General features: G+C 37.3%; 1 protein-coding gene across 1 annotated transcript in view; it reads left to right on the top strand.

Annotated features, from left to right (window-relative positions):
• The window catches only part of LOC129721968 (WD repeat and FYVE domain-containing protein 3), a 280812-nt gene that overhangs the window by 157633 nt on the left and 106541 nt on the right, over nt 1–16638 (top strand). The window contains exons 10-20 of the mRNA XM_055675111.1: nt 369–523; nt 589–745; nt 811–1648; nt 1705–2027; nt 2078–2737; nt 2878–3012; nt 3189–3341; nt 3407–4100; nt 5923–7640; nt 10792–10937; nt 11001–11103. Coding sequence (XP_055531086.1) covers nt 369–523; nt 589–745; nt 811–1648; nt 1705–2027; nt 2078–2737; nt 2878–3012; nt 3189–3341; nt 3407–4100; nt 5923–7640; nt 10792–10937; nt 11001–11103 — 5082 coding nt within the window. The remainder of the gene's footprint in view (nt 1–368; nt 524–588; nt 746–810; nt 1649–1704; nt 2028–2077; nt 2738–2877; nt 3013–3188; nt 3342–3406; nt 4101–5922; nt 7641–10791; nt 10938–11000; nt 11104–16638) is intronic.

The raw sequence follows: 16638 nt of genomic DNA, 5'->3' as shown, positions 1-16638 counted from the left end.
AAAACAGCAACAATAACAAACGTACAAGCAGTGAAACGTCACCCGTGGATTGCTTTATTGTATGCCAGAGACTAGGAGATTGCGGGTTCAAGTCCCATTTGGATGCGGTATATTTTTTCAAGTCTGTATTATATTTTCAGTTCGCTTATTTTTCACTTTGCTAACTACATACATTGTCTGCTCTAACGAAGATTGATTTGGAAAATATCACCAAGGGGTACGTGGACAACAAAAGGTTGAGAACCGCTGCTCTAATTGATTATATCTGACTGCCAAAAACAAATCGTCGAAAATTGGTTCAATAGTTTCGAAAAATATCAATTTGACATGAGGAGTACAGTATGTTTCTATTTTTAAATGAATTTCAGCTCTGCTACAACGCCTTTTTTGATGCGATAAAAGCATTAGGATGTTTTAGCTCTTCAACTATTCTTGGAAGTAGCAACTCATCAGAGTTCAGTTTAGATTCTGTAACGATTGAATGCTATAGGTCTCTCTTCGCTCAGGACATTTCCAATTTAGGGTAACTAAATGTTGGAATTTGTTTTTGGCATTAACGTCAATATTTTGTTTTGTTCTTATTTCTAGCCATAAAGTTCCAGAACCGGCATCACTATCATTCGTGTGCGTTATATTTCGTATGATGTACAATACAGCCTTAGACAGCTACGAGAATAATACCTTAACGAATATTGCAGAGATAGACATTCATAAAAATGTCACTACAGTGGATAAACCGAATAATGTAGGTTATAATTGGTGTGATACATACTAATATTCTACTTTTCACAATTTTAATAATTTTCACAGGGTAACAAGACAATAATAAATACTTTGAATCTAACACCGTTTTGCACGGAACCTATTATTGTACATCCCGGCATTGTGTTGTGTATGTTGCTACTTCTTCCTTCAATTGAGCATCCACTGTATACTCATAAAGGGTTAGATCTGCGTTATTATCTTGCCGAGATATTAAAAAGCTTAGTTCGTAATGAGCGTAATCAACAAATAATGTGTGAAGCAGGAATGGCTGGCAGTTTACTGAAATTTTGCAAAGCAGCTTTATTAGTCGAACAGCATACACTGCATTTACCGTTGCAATATATGTTTGAGCGTTTAGCGGTTCAAGCATTGCAACCGAAAGAATTTAGAGAATTTTTACGTCTTGGTTTCTGTCCTGAGACAATAGAGACTGGAAATTCAATACCTGTTTCAATTCCATTGACTCGTATCAAAACGTTAGTATCTATGACCACCCCCAGGGACTTTCGGGCACACGGTTCATACACTTTGCCACCATTTGTTGAAATTGATATGAGCTCTGAAGGATTCGGGTGTATATTTTTACCAAGCTTAGCGCCGCAGGTACTCTCGGCAAACAGCACAGAAACGGATGGACAAACAATTGGAGGCATTGGGACAGGCGATAGAAGTTTCCCTCCTGCTAATGGTTTGAGCTATTCAACCTGGTTTTGTGTGGAGAAGTTTGGTGATTCACGAGTTGATCCACACTGTGTGCGACTATTGACAATAGTTAGAGCGGTCAATAAACCACGAGAGGAAAATTTTATTTGTTTCACTATTTTATTATCAGCAAAAGATAAAGCAATAATTACATCAACACAACCTACGCTGTTGGAGCAAAGTGAGTTTTTCTTACATTATATCTAATTTTATCAGTTGATAACTGTTACATTTTAGATAATGCGGAATGGGAACCTGAATATTCAGAAGAATTCAGTGTGCGCGTATGGTGTCCAGATTTGCTTATAGAAGGACAATGGCATCATTTAGTTGTGGTCATGAATAAATTAGCTGCAAAGAATAGCAGTTTCTCCCTTTTTATTGATGGGCATCATATGCATACACAAAAAATACAATATATCACTCCAGCACCGGGTACTAATTTCCTTAGCAATGCTTCTCCAACGTCATCAGTGTATGCGTACATTGGGACTCCACCAGTTTGGAGAAGATATTCGAGGCTTTGTTGGAAGCAAGGTGTATGCCATCTAGTCGAAGACGTAAGTTAATGACGCAGTGCTTGATGTTCAGTTAAGATGCTTATTTTTAGGTCTTTACTCATTCTATTGTGAATAAAATATACGCACTTGGACCGCACTACCTTGGATCCTTACAAGCTCCTCACACCGACAGAGCGCAGGATGATACGGTGAATCCGTTAGTACCTGAAGAACGTGTTTTGTTAGGATTGAATGCTCGAGCTGTGTCGAATTTGACTCTGTCGAAGATAAGAAAAGTATATAGCAGACTAGACTGTAAGGCCATAGCTAAGCAACTGGGGATGAATTCACATGACAACGCTACTCCTATTAAGGTGTTACATAATTCAGCAGGGCATTTGGCAGGACCAGCACGTACTTTGGGGGGCGTTATGATTGGATACTTGGGAATTAGATGTTTTAGTCCAAATCCAGTTTCGGCAATCATTTACACCGTTGGAGGCTGTAGTGTATTACTGGGAATTATTGCTATGTCACAAAACGTGGAGAGTCTTTATGCTGGTGTGAAAGCTTTAACATGTGTATTAAAATCTAACAGGTCAACTCAAAACGAAATGGATAGAAAAAGATACTACCAAACACTTGGAATGATTTTCAAAAGAAAAAAACACCTTTTAAACTCGCACATATTACATCTCACCTTTAATTTAGTTGGAACAGTCAATAGCGGCCAGGAAACATCAGCCATTCCGAATATTATGTCATTCCAGGTAAGTTATTATCACGTTGTTTGTTATGCTACATTTGTATTTTAATGCGGAAACATACGTTGGAACGCAAAGATGAATATTTTGTTTGAGACAGGAGATGTAGGATTGTAGATATTAATTTAATTCATTGTTGTTTCAAGGATCTTTTGTGTGACTTCGAAATATGGCTTGGTGCACCAAATGATTTATTAAAATCTTTATTGGAACATTTGTATGAGCTAGCATCGGAATCAAGTGAAAGGCGAAACAACATTCGTATCATGCGAGACATGCAGGTAATTTGACATTACCAAAATTATTATTTTAGATTTCTGAATACATTTGTTGACGCTCTATTATATGTTGGCCTCCGAGACCGGCAAAAAAATGAGCATCTTTCAGTAAAAATTTGTTTATTGCGACATACGCAGTGCATTTATATGACATAAATGCTACTCTTCACTTGTTCTAGTGCATCTCAAAAATGTTATTAATTGTTGATGAAATAGATGATCAGAGTGCGAGAGATGTGTTGTACAACCTGTTGGAAATACTTCTCGGTCCGCAGCCACGAATCAATGATTTATTACTATTTGGGCAACATTTAGTATATAATATTCCTCAGGTAAGTTATACTATTTGTATGAATTGCTTAGTGAAAAGTGTTTTCGCTAATGGGTATTTTTTTAGCCCGGCAACGATGATGACAGAAATATGAATTTATTGGATTATATAGATCTGAAATCACTTGTGTTGTACAATCCAAAAATGTTTAAAACTAACCTTTCACTACGAAAAATAATTCTCCGAAACAGAGGTCTGTGCTTGCTGCATGGTTTACTTTTTACAGCACGAAACACTGTGAATACTGCTCTTGGTGAGGAAATCTCCAAAGTCCTAGGAATCGATTGGTTAATGCTGTTCATGCAGCCACATTTACATTCTTCAACAGTAATCTGGGCTATGCGCATACTAGTAGTACTATGTGCTAATGATATTATTATAGCACGTTTACGTGGAGGTACTATGAATTCTGGTTATATGCGAAATACAGAGCTGATATGTCAAAACAAAGATGTTGTAAAGCTCTCGTCATCGCAAGCAACGGCTTTATCCTCAAATTCAAAAATTTCGGATGATAATATTCTTTCACTAATAACAAAACAAAATGAAGACAGCAAAACATCTCATACGCATTGTTCGGGCTTTAGCTATTTAGAATGGCTACTACTACACCACATAAACATACCGGAAATATATTTTCTTCTGACGGCACTCATAATGGGCCAACCAGTGAAGGTTCTTGGGACAGAGCATATAAATCTGGACTTGGACAGGATTTGGACTTTCTTATGGGGGACGCCTGTATCGAGTGCTCTTAGCAGTAAGTACAAATAACTCAATATTATGGTCGTTTAGCATGATAATCTCTCACGTCCATAGGGAACATATATTACGTCACGCGGAATTCGGCAATTTTCAATACACCTAAACCCCCACGTTACATAATTTTGCATGGTGGCCTCACGCAGTGTAAGTGGGTCCCACCTACTGGACTATATTTTTCGAAAATTTCTAATTAACTATTTCCCCAGTTAGTAACTTTTTCAATCGTCAACTCCACATTTACTGCTTGAAACAGAAATGAAAGTAGCTTGACTTGCAATATAGTCATTTAAAATAAGAAAGATATCTATTTATAATCTGTGCGTAAATCAGTGAATAACGCCGATATTTTCCAAAACTTATTTCTCAACGTGAGTACTGCCTTACTGTAAATTGGGGTGACTTTGATCACTTCTTTTTAATGTGTAAATGTATTTTTTTTTCCTGTATGGGCTTCCTCACTAAGACAAGAATCGTAGATCTATTGTGAGATATGCCCGTATCCCGCACTTCTGTTAAAAGCAATACCTCTATTGAGAAGTGGCATGCTTATTATTATTGTTCATCAGTGCTTGTGTGTAATGTGCTACTCTTCCTTACACGCTTACTGTTCTACTATACCGATAATCGTTTCTCTTGCCAAATATCACCAATTATAATTCCCTGGAGAAGTTTCGTCGTGCGTCCTTCTGGCCAGTTTTATTGATAGGAGGAACTTATTTTTTGTTAAGAGGAAGTCACGAAAAGGTATTTGTAGATTTCAGCGTAAAGGAAGGGTGACTGGTGGGGAGCCTGAGAATAAACCCATGCTTAAGTCCTTTTTGACATCGGATGGCCTGGTTCTACTAAGATTCGAACCAACGACCATCCGCTTGACAAAGCGGACTCTATAACCATGCGGATACGCAGCTCCCGTGTAAATGTATTTGAATGTGTAAATGTATTTAAATGTATGTAATATTTTCAGAATATACTACATACAATATTGTTTGATATTTTCAAAATAAGTACTGGCATGTATTGAGCAATATCCATTCACTACTTCAAAGGTTTAGCAATGATTCTGCTGTTTGCAATTTGGGGGCCATTAATAATCTACGTGGACAGTTTTGTTGGCGAATGTCCAAGATTCACACAACATTTTTAGAATATTTATGAATGATTATCCACGGAGAGGGAAGGTGATTTAAAATCATCAAAAACTAGTCCACGTGGAATATGGCTTATGCTATGTTACGTTACGTCTTAGGTTGTTGTTAAGAAGAAAATATATAATACGCTGTGGAAATTATTGGAGCTCAACATTGCCTTCGAGGAAAAACTTGCAAAAATAATAATAAAAATTGTATTTTAATAGGGTATCGAACGTCTTCGTCAGTGGTTTTCTTCGGCAGGCATACCCTATTTGTTCATCTTAAGAACTAAACAGAAAACGAAACTGAAAAAACTTTACGTATTTCAGCTTGTTGTTTTGAATATGCTTGAACCGATTGTTTGTATGCAACAAAAATCGCCAAAAATACACTTTTTGGTTAATATTTTAGTATGAAAAACACTTCAAATAGCAGGAAAAGCATGAATAGTAGCAATGTATACATATATAACATGATCAGTGGAGATTACGACAAATCACAAGCACTACGAGCGCTTTTTATCTCAATTTAAAAAAAAAGAGGAAGAGTGATCTAAGTTACCCCGCTGATTAAAGTTACCCCCGTTTACGGTACAGATTTTAAATAACAGTCAAAAGTGTACTGAGTTATACCTATACCAAACAACGTGATTCCAATAGAATATAAATATCCAACTGTATTTTACAGGTTCTACCTTGCCTAAGATGACGTTATGTTCCGAAGCTGTTTGCATCATGCTTAGTATTATAAGACGAATAGTACATACCACAGATAATGCAGAGTGGCTCAACAACCATCCTGTAACATTAATACAGGTTTTATTTTCGCTATATCATAATTTACCAGATTTCATGGCGATTGTCATGTCAGCGGATGTGATTCACTCTTTAATTGGGGTATTATTTCCGTTTCCCATAACATTAGCAGAGTCCGGAGCAAGCAGCATCTCATCGCCATCAGAAGAACTATCATCATATCATATTCTCGAGAATCGCGCATTATGCCAAGATAATCAAGATTTAACAAGCCACCCGGTTCGGAAATTTATAATTGATTTTCTACGAGTTGTTGCTGTTGATTCGTTTAGTTTAGCATGCAACGGAAAAAACCTTCCAATTATCGACAGTATTTTAGACGATCAACCTGATAATTATTCCAACACTGCAAGATGTACGTTCATTACGGAAATGATAGGCACTTTAATGGATCACTTATTAGCAGCTGATATACTAGTCGGTGAACAAGCGGCGCTTCCCATTGTTCCGTTGTTGCAAAGTCACGTACAAAATATTGCTCCTAACGTTTTCTACTTATCAGCTCGAATCGTCGATAAATTATGGCAGGGCAGTCTTAATAGAGATCCACATGAAATTTTTGAATTTATAATAAAATTAATAGGTCAAGCAAAACGTCGCTCAAATGCTCTATCCCTCGATCAACTATATCATTCTTTGAATCGTTGCATTTTGTATCTTATATCTCGAACTACGGATACTGTGTCGGATCAAATGATGGTAATGGAGGCGTTACACAAACTTACGACCAATCGGTTAATAATTTTCGGGGCTGGAAATCATGAACTGGAATTTATTGGATGTTTAACTTACTGTTTAATGCAATTGACAGCTAACGAAAAAATAGCATATTACGTGAAGGATAGCTCGGACAATATTCGGACAACTACATGGCATGTAAATCCTATTGATAAATTAATTAGTGTCAACGAAGATGATTCTCTGAATCATCATCAAGGCACGAATTTAATTGCTAATGCGGCATCACGTGTATGGGAAGAGTTGTATGTGTGCAAGAAACCAGCAATTGAGGAAGTGTTCAAAATAACGTTAACTGCACCACTAAATTACGCCAAAGCACCAGATATGATAATTACAAGGGAACAGATATTAGATGTCGCTTTAAAACTATGGTTGAGTTATCTAGACGGTGAAAAAAAGGCTCTATATAAAGTACCGTGGGATTTGCATAACAACATACAATCAAAAATTCAAAAAGTGACGGGCAATTTGACGAGGTTGGCAAGTCGTACAAAAGTTAGAAAAGATGACCAGTCAAAGGAAAAATCCGACCCAGATATGGAAACTATCTATCAGCTCAATTTGGTTAACTTATATTTAGTTAAAGAATTCTGGGAAACTCGTTGCACCCAACATTTGCATACAGCGCAGCATACCCAAAGGTATGTTTACCATGAATGGTTACAATCAGAGTCGGAATTGTTTAGGGAGCGTGGTCTTTGGGGTGCGGAAGAAGCTAACGATTTTACTAAATGGATGCTTGATACTACAGAAGGGCCATACAGGATGCGTAAAAAGATGATTAAAAATGATTCGTTCTACACTCATTACCCTTATCGACCGGAAATGGAGATATCTGACCAAGCTTGTGTAAGTATGAATAATTCTATCATCGTCCGGCTAATCAGTATGTCAGGTCGGACTCGATTATCCGGAGTATCGAATTTTTTTTCACTCCGGATAGTCGAATTTTCCGGATAGTCGAGTCACAAGAAATTTATTCAAATTTGCAACCAACGAAAATAAATATTATCTTTTGTTATGTTATTTAAATGATGCAGTGGCCTAGCCAGAAATTATTTCTGTGGGGAAAAGGGGTAAAGTTTTGAGAAGCAAAAAAAAATAATTAGACACTGATTGGTTTCACTTAACTCGGAATTGTCACGAACATGCCGGAAGAAACAGAAATAGTAACAAATATGACGAGAGGGTTGGTAAAGGTAAAAAAATATTGAAAACAAACAGCAAAAAATAACGAGATAATCAAATCTGAAATTCTAGTTAATCAAATCCCGAATACAGGCCCTCTACAATTATGGGTCAGTCAACGTGTTGTCTGAATGATCAAACATAAATATAAAATCGGAAAAGTTATCATTTACCAATGTTTCTTTGATAAAAATGTGAATCTTAAGAATATTGAACAGATAGGTCGAGAATGAGTAGCCCAAATCAATGACTATTATGTAGCATAACGGGATTAGAAGAACAGTGGTTTGAAGTGCCCATGCCACTCACTCTTAACAGGTGTTGCAATGTAATAGTGATATGAGTGCGGGACAACATTGAAGAGACAGAATAGAAAACAATAATGTAAAAGATTAGGTATTTTCCTACTATAATTGGCAATACCGCTCGACATAAGTTTTTATGCAAGATTCCATCTCAATTGTGCAGAAGCCTCTTTCCCAGAACCAAGTATAGTTACAAAATTTCATTTCCACAGAAAGACAGACATTCAATGCAACCTTGCGTCGTTATATAGTGTATTTTCCCGATGTTCCTTCGCCGGAATAAAGTACTGATACTAGACACTTTTTTCCATGGGAAACAACGATGGCCGCATGGCAGCGATTCAAGTAGGAAATAATAAAATAGTAGTGATAAGGTTTTTATTTTTTTTTGGTAACCATAAGTAACAGGGACAAAACCAAGAATTGAAAAGCAAGACAAGGACAAGAAGAAAAATCGGAAAAGAGAATTGTTACTCGCCGGTTTTTTCATTATAATAGAACTAATTGAAATTTGTTTAATAAAACCGGCAATGTAACTACACACCCTACAGTGCCTAGCAATAGTCTCAGCCTTGATAATCGCATTTCGAAAAGTCGTGCCTCAAAGCGTCCCAGTGTCATTATTTTGAGCAAAGACAAGATCGAATTTTTTTAAGCCAAATGTCTTAGAAATGCATAAAATGTCGGCATCTGATGTTGTCTATTCCTGTATAGACTGATCACTGCGACCAGAAACTTTGATCTTTTGTGATATCGCTCGGGTGTTTTCTGTATTCCGCACTTCTAATTATTAGCATTATCACTATTGAGAGTAGATGACATGATTATTATATTTCGTGCTTGTGTGTATGTTTTTTTCATTCCTTTTTTTACGCTTGCTGCTCCGAGGCTCGCTGCCTTCGGCCAATATTATCGCCTATTACAATTCCCTGGAGAAGTGAATGTCAATTGAATGTCCTTCTGGCCTGTTTAATTGCAATAAGGATTCATTTTTGTCAAGAGGTATTTTTTGTTGAGGTTTTGCAGAGTTAAACGTGAAGGAAGGGTTAAGTGAGGAGCCTGAGAACAAACACACGATGAAGTCCGTTGACATCGCATAGCCGGAATTCAACTAAGATTCGAACCCACGACTACCCGCTTGTCAAAGCGGACTCTGTAACCCTGCGGCTATAGAGCCTCCCGAACATCGGATGTCGACGTTTTATGCATTTCTCAGACATTTGGCTTTCCGCATTTGCTGGGGAAAATACGGCAACATTTGAGTGCTTTATCCGGAAAATCTTCTAAGATTACCTTAGTGTGGGTCCCTTCTCACTGCTCGATACCGGGCAATGAGAAAGCGGACTCTTTGGCTAAGGTGGGCGCAACAGACGGTGACATTTATGAAAGACCAATTGCCTTTAATAAATTTTTTGCACTTGTACGTCAGAACATGATCATCAGTTGGCAAAGTTCCTGGATCAGAAGGGAACTGGGAAGGTGGTTTCATTCAAAACAAAGTATCGATGAACCCGTGGTTCAAGGGGTTGGATGTAGGTCGAGATTTCATTTGCGTGATGTTTTGGTTTATGTCCAATCACTACAGATTTGACGCGCATCTCCGTCGTGTTGGGCTCGGGGAAAGTGATATCTGTGCCTGTGGTGAAAGTTATCACGACATAGAGCATGTTGTTTGGTCATCCCTTGTATACCGTGACGCCAGGTCTAAATTAATAGCTTCCCTTCAGGCCGAGGGTAGACGACCAGCTGTTCCTGTTCATGATGTTTTGGCGAGCCGTGACCTACCCTACATGTTCCTCATATATGTTTTCCTAAAATCCATCCATGCCACAGTCTATTCCTGTTCCCCTCCGCCTACACCCAACAAAACGACAAGAACACGTTTAAACCAAGCACAGAACCAGCAATTAGACCCCGCACAATACCTCCAGGACCAGAGGATTACAAGCCTTTGTCCCTTTTAATTAGCTCCGTAAAACATTAATTTGTATTGTGCCGTGCCAAATAAATGTTGTGTGAACAAAGAAAGCCCCTGTCCCAGCTCATGACATCGTGGATCAGCAGAACATACATAGGTGCCGTTCCTAAACCACGTGGTCATATTTTGATCACTTTTCATACCCCCCGTACCCCCCGTGGTCTTTCGTGGTCTTTTGGCCAAACCCTCATTCTTGACTTGGTGGCGACAAAAAATTATAAGTCAGGAAAAAAGACCACGTGGTCACTTCGTTGGATAGTTAAAGTTGTACAATGATTAGATAGTTGAAGTTGTAACGCACATCTACATTATCAAATGGATTAAGGTTTTGGTTCAATATTATTTTAGCCCTCGAGAAAGGCAAAAAGAATCATGCATTATTCTACGATTATGATTTATTTACATACCATAACAGAATATGCAGCATGTTTTTCATTAATAAGAAAATATACTTCAAAAGATCATAAGCATTTTGTAGATTTATGTTATTTCAGTAAACCCTAAATTTGTTTTTGTATTATTTTCATAGCGACAAATGAAATACAAAGTAGCAACTAGTCTCGACAGTAAGAAATACTACCTTAGTGTGAAGAATGTACCCATCGTTTTGTCGCTCCACACAGAGCAGGAACAAGGATCAGAGACTCTGAATAGAACCGATAAAATAGGAAGAAGGTATATTTTTGGTGCAAAAATATCCACATAAAAATATATAGTTTATTTATTTGATTGCAATAGTTTACAGGACAACGAGCAAGGATATGATGTGGAAGATGAGGAAGAACTGTCATCCACATTGGATAATCAAACACTACTACGATTGCTAGAAGAAAAAGAAAAGGTAAGGCAGATATTAAGTGGTTTGGTTTCAAATTTCAGCCTACAATAGTCTAGAAATTATCCAATTATCAATATGAGATGTACACTAGATCCGCATACAGACATCCAAGCGGAATCCTTAATATGTGTGAACAGCGATGTTTTCTGCTCAATTTAATTGCTCAAAGAGTAAACTTTGTAACTTTCACATTGAGGAGAACGGTTGCTGCCAAAGAGCGGAAGAGTGCGCAAAGAGAAATAACGCACGCAAAAAAGTGGAACGATAATGCAAAATTTTGCTCTTTGTACAGCGAAATTGTTGACATCACTTGCCGAAAGCAAGTGTGAGAGAAAAATCCAAGTCTTCTCTCATCTCCACTCTTCTTTCACAGCAATGTTGCCATTATCACTAATTACCAGAATAGCACTACGCTTCACACAGATAAATACTGTGTTGAATACTCCCGAATGTCTTGTGTTTGTCGTTGATCAATATAAATTTTCTTGTTTTTGGTAAAATATTATTCTATTCGTAAAAAGTTCAAGATGGAGTAATAAAAAAACAAATTTTCACTTGAAATTCATGAGGCAGACAATGTACCCAAGCAACATTTGTAACATCTATTCGAAAAAGAAATTCAATGAAAAGTCGCACAGTGAACAGTGAACATTGCAGTTACTGTGAAATATACTAGGTTAAATGAAAGAAGAAAAAGTCACATATTTGTCGCGAATAGACTTTTCATCTCACTAAGATACAGAAATGTTACATAGTAGGTAGTGTAACTTTGATACCGCACAGTAACTTTAATCAATCATTCATTGTCACAATTATATTTACATGCAACTGATATGTGGCAATTCCAGAAATCTTTTTACATTGTCACTAGTCGACAACTCACATGAAATATACTGCCTTCCCAAGCATAATTGTCCCACTGGCAGTGGTGGGCACCATTCCGCTAATTCGCTAATCGCTAATTAGCGACGCTAATATTCAGTTAGCGGTTTAGCGATTTCGCTAATTTTTGAGCTGGTTATCGAAACTGTTAGCGTCGCTAAAATTTTGGCCTTCGAAACGCTAATCGCTAATTCGCTAAATTTTGTAGAGAAGCGACAGTAGAGCTATTTAGAATAGCCGTGAATTACTGATGGCGTACGTAAATTGCTTCGAAAGATGAACATACTTTATTGCGAAAGTTACTTTTAAAACGTATGTTCCATTCAAACAACGCTCAATTGTAAAATTGTCTAGAGTTCCTCTCTTTACGACACAAGTGCAAGTCAGTATTTTTACCCTAGAATGATGTTCCAGTTATCGTCAGCGTTGCCGTTGTGCCAGATAAATCTGGATTTTGCCAGATTTCTGTTTGCGCGCCAGACAAACAGATAAACCTCAGAATCTGCCAGATATTTGTAAATGAGCCAGATATTTGCCAGATTTCATCCGCGTCGTCTCGCAAAAAGGTCATTACTGCGAGATGGGCCGTGTCTGGCCTTCACCTACCTACACCCGGGGAGAGTAAAATAAACAGGGCACCACTTTCAATTTTGCCAGAAATTTTATCCAAAAATGAGTGACAGATTTTTGCCAGACTTTTTATTTTCGTTTTGCCAGATTTTATTCAAAACTTAATGGCAACGCTGGTTATCGTACGAGTCACAGGAGCGTTTTGAAGAACAAGCTCAAGGTTTAGATTGAATTTTCGGCATACCAAGAACTTTTTTAAATTGCAATGCGCTTGAAGTTATGACCATTTTGGCTCTATTTTTTTGTTTCAGATAATAATTGAATTTTAATGAAAACATTTCTAAAAGTATTTATTTTTACTGTAAGCTGAATAACTTTTGTTACTCCTTGTTTTTACAAAATCAAGTATGAACACCGTTTTGTACACTTCTTATTGTAAATAGCTCTCAAAAGTAGTTGTTTTCTTCTGTTTCACCACAAAGATCAAAGTGGTCCAAATCTTACAGAACACAACCGATAAATATAGTTTTCTGACTACTTTCATATTAATAAGTTAGCGATTAGCGATTAGCGAAAGTTCCGCTAATGTGGGTTTAGCGTTTAGCGTTTAGCGATTATCGAGCTAAATTTTCCGATTAGCGGCTTAGCGATTAGCGTCGCTAAATTTTCGATTAGCGGTGCCCACCACTGCCCACTGGGCATAAGGTTTGTGTAGAACATGGGACAATTATGCTTGGAACGGCAGTATACATACTGTGAAAGGTTACATTGTAGCTTTGATTTGAAGTTTGCTTGATTAGATGAGTAAAAACTTGGACATTTTTACTTATCTGCAACAGATTCGACATTTTTTTACCAAGCTAATCATGTTGTTGGATGAACAGCTCTACTTATCCGCAACAGATACGACATTTTTTACTAAACTAATCATGTTATTGGATGGTCAGTAAACAATTTTTTCACCACACCGACCGTCATAGTTGGTAGGGTTTTTTTTCTGGTTATCTGTTGGGCACTCTGTACAACACCAAACGGCATCGCTGCTGTGTTTTCAAACTCTTCACGATAAAAGCACCATATAGGAGAACCAAGGCCAAGACAAACCATGGCTCATCTCTATATGCAACTATTGATATTTTGAACAATAATAATACTAGTCATATGCCAAGAGAATTCGAATAATTTCGCGTGTTATTTTATTCAAGAAATGATCGAAATAAATTCACCCTCATCAGCGCAGCAAACTGATGTAGCTTTCGCAGTGTCTGGATTGCCCTTGGTTTCCCTATGCGACCGTTGCCTTCAATAACAAAAGTAAATGTCATCAATGCTTTTGTTACACTGTGACAAGATGCATTGGCAGAATAAGTTACTTCGTGACAAGATTTGTAAAGCTATTGTTACAGGATAATTTACTGGCAACATTTGAGATGCCGTTGTTTCCGTGAAACAAATTTGGACGATAAACAAGTGACAAATAAACATGCCGAAGTTTAATAGTAGTCACAGCAGATGATTGTGACCGAATTGTGATTCTCGAATACCGACTGACTACCGACTGAAAGTTTATGTAATACTGTCATATTCATTTTTAAATAAGAAGACCATTGCAAATATTTGGTAAAAGTATAATCCTATTGCAACAAGATTTCCATAGAATGTTTCAAAGGATTTTTCAGTAACAAATTTGTGTGTGTGTGTGTGTGTGTGTGTGTGTATGTGTGTGTGTGTGTGTGTGTGTGTGTGTGTGTGTGTGTGTGTGTATGTGCAGATTTTTATTCTCACTCACTTTTCTCAGAGATGGCTGAACCGATTTTCATGCAATTAATTGCAAATGAAAGGTTTAGTTGCCCAATAACCCCTATTAAATTTCATTGTGATCGGATTTTAGTTTAGAGGTTATGTATCAAAATGTAAAAATCATGAAACATTATTATCTCGAAAACTACACAACCGATTTGGTTTCAAATGAACGGGCTACCTGAAACACCCTTAACTTTTGAATTTTATGAAGATTGAGCTTGTGATTCGAAAGTTATGAAAAGAAACGTATTTTGAAGACTGTTTAATCTCACTCATGTTTCTCAGAGATGGCTGAACCGATTCTCATAAAATCAGTGTCAAATAGAAGGTCTGATTGCCCCATAAGACCCTATTGATTTGTTTTGCAATCGGACTATTACTTTGCCTGTTATGTTTAAAAATGTGAAATCCAGCTTTGAAAAGGAACATATTCCGAAGACTACTTGGACTCACGGACTTTTCTCAGAGATGGCTGACCCGATTTTCACAAAATTACTGTAAAATTAAAAGTCTAGCTGCTTCATAATACCCTATTGAATTTTACTGTAATCAGACTGTAACTTCGTCTGTAATGTACCGAGATGTGAAAATCACGAAACTTCATTATCTCAGAAACTACACAACCGATTTGATTAATATTATGATGAGCGGGCTAGTTAAGGGTTAACTGATGAATTATGATTGAACACGTGGTTTCAAAGTTTGGCTGCTCTATACGTTCCCATTTCATTTGATTATAATCGAACTTAAGCAACCGTTATGTATTAAATTGTTAATAAAACAACGAAAGTTTATTATCTCAAAGATTACATGACTTATTTGAACATAACTAGTGCCATACGAACGAGTCATCTCTCAAACTTACAAATAACAAAATTCATAATTTCGATTTCGAAATGTGGCTCAAAAGTTATGGAAAGAGAAGAAATTCAAAGACTATTGACCTGGTTTGATCGATATATGTGGCCTCAACATAACTTTAATGTGGTATCGTACTATTTGAACTTTCCAAATTCATTAATTTCTTGCCATGTGTTTGAAATCTGCAAATGCACGACGAATCGGCCATAGGATATGATCAAAGTCAAATAACAAATCGTTTAAAATGATTGTTTTTATCGAAATGATAACATCCTCGACATTTGGCTTCTGTACATCGCCTTAATTCTGAATACATTCATATTGGGTGGTATTCGGTCATTTTCAGCAGATTTTCTGGCATCAATCTGACACCGGAAATACCCATATTGGAAGTTATTTTGGTTGTTTTCCAGAAACTAAAAGTGGTCGTCTTTAAATTCAAAATGGTGTCTAGGGTCAATGTTTGATTTCTATGCATCTTCTCGATTACGGAAATATCCATATTGAGTATTATTCGGTCATTTTCGACGGTTTCCTAGAAGTTGCCATTTAGCAATTCAAAATGGTACCTGAGGTCAATTGTTAGCTCCTTGCATCATTCTGGTTCCAGAGATACCCATATTGGATGGCATTTGTTTATTTTAGGCTGTTTTTCACAAACCGGTAGTCGTCATTTTGGACTTCAAAACTGCCTGTGAAATCAATTTCTGTCATCTGGGTGTAGTTCTGGTTCCGAAAACATTCATATTGAATGGTATTTGGTCATTTCCGGCTGTTTGACAGACACCGGAAGTCACCATGTTAAAATTCAATATTGTGTCTGTGATCAATTTTTAGCTTCTGTCCATCTTTCTGGTTCCGGAGATACTCATATTTAATGGGAATCGTCCATTTCAGGAAGTTTTCCAGAAACCGGAAGTTGCCATCTTACAATTCAAAATGTTGTCTGAAGTCGATTTGTGGCTCTAGTGCATCATTACGATTCCGGAAATATACTAAGGTCGCTTTTTACGCGGCTTTTTTTACGCGGACTCCGGAATTTACGCGTTTTTTTTTTACTCGGATTCCGGAATTTACGCGTTTTTTTACGCGGATTCCGGAATTTACGCGGTATTTTTTTTTTGCCCGGATTTCGGTTTCCCTTCACTCGGAATGCAAAATTAACGATGGTTTTTTACGCGGATTCCGGAATTTACGCGGATTCCGGAATTTACGCGGTTTTTTTACGCTGATTCCGGAATTTACGCGGTATTTTTTTTGCCCGGATTTCGGTTTCCCTTCACTCGGAATGCAAAATTAACGATGGTTTTTTTACGCGGATTCCGGAATTTACGCGGATTCCGGAATTAACGCGGTTTTTTTACGCGGATTCCGGAATTTACGCGGTTTTTTTTACGCGGATCCCGGAATTTACGCGGTTTT

The sequence above is a fragment of the Wyeomyia smithii genome, chromosome 2, assembly GCF_029784165.1.
Source record: "Wyeomyia smithii strain HCP4-BCI-WySm-NY-G18 chromosome 2, ASM2978416v1, whole genome shotgun sequence".
Classification (NCBI taxonomy): Eukaryota; Metazoa; Arthropoda; class Insecta; order Diptera; family Culicidae; genus Wyeomyia; species Wyeomyia smithii.
This window is presented reverse-complemented; position numbering and strand designations above follow the sequence as displayed.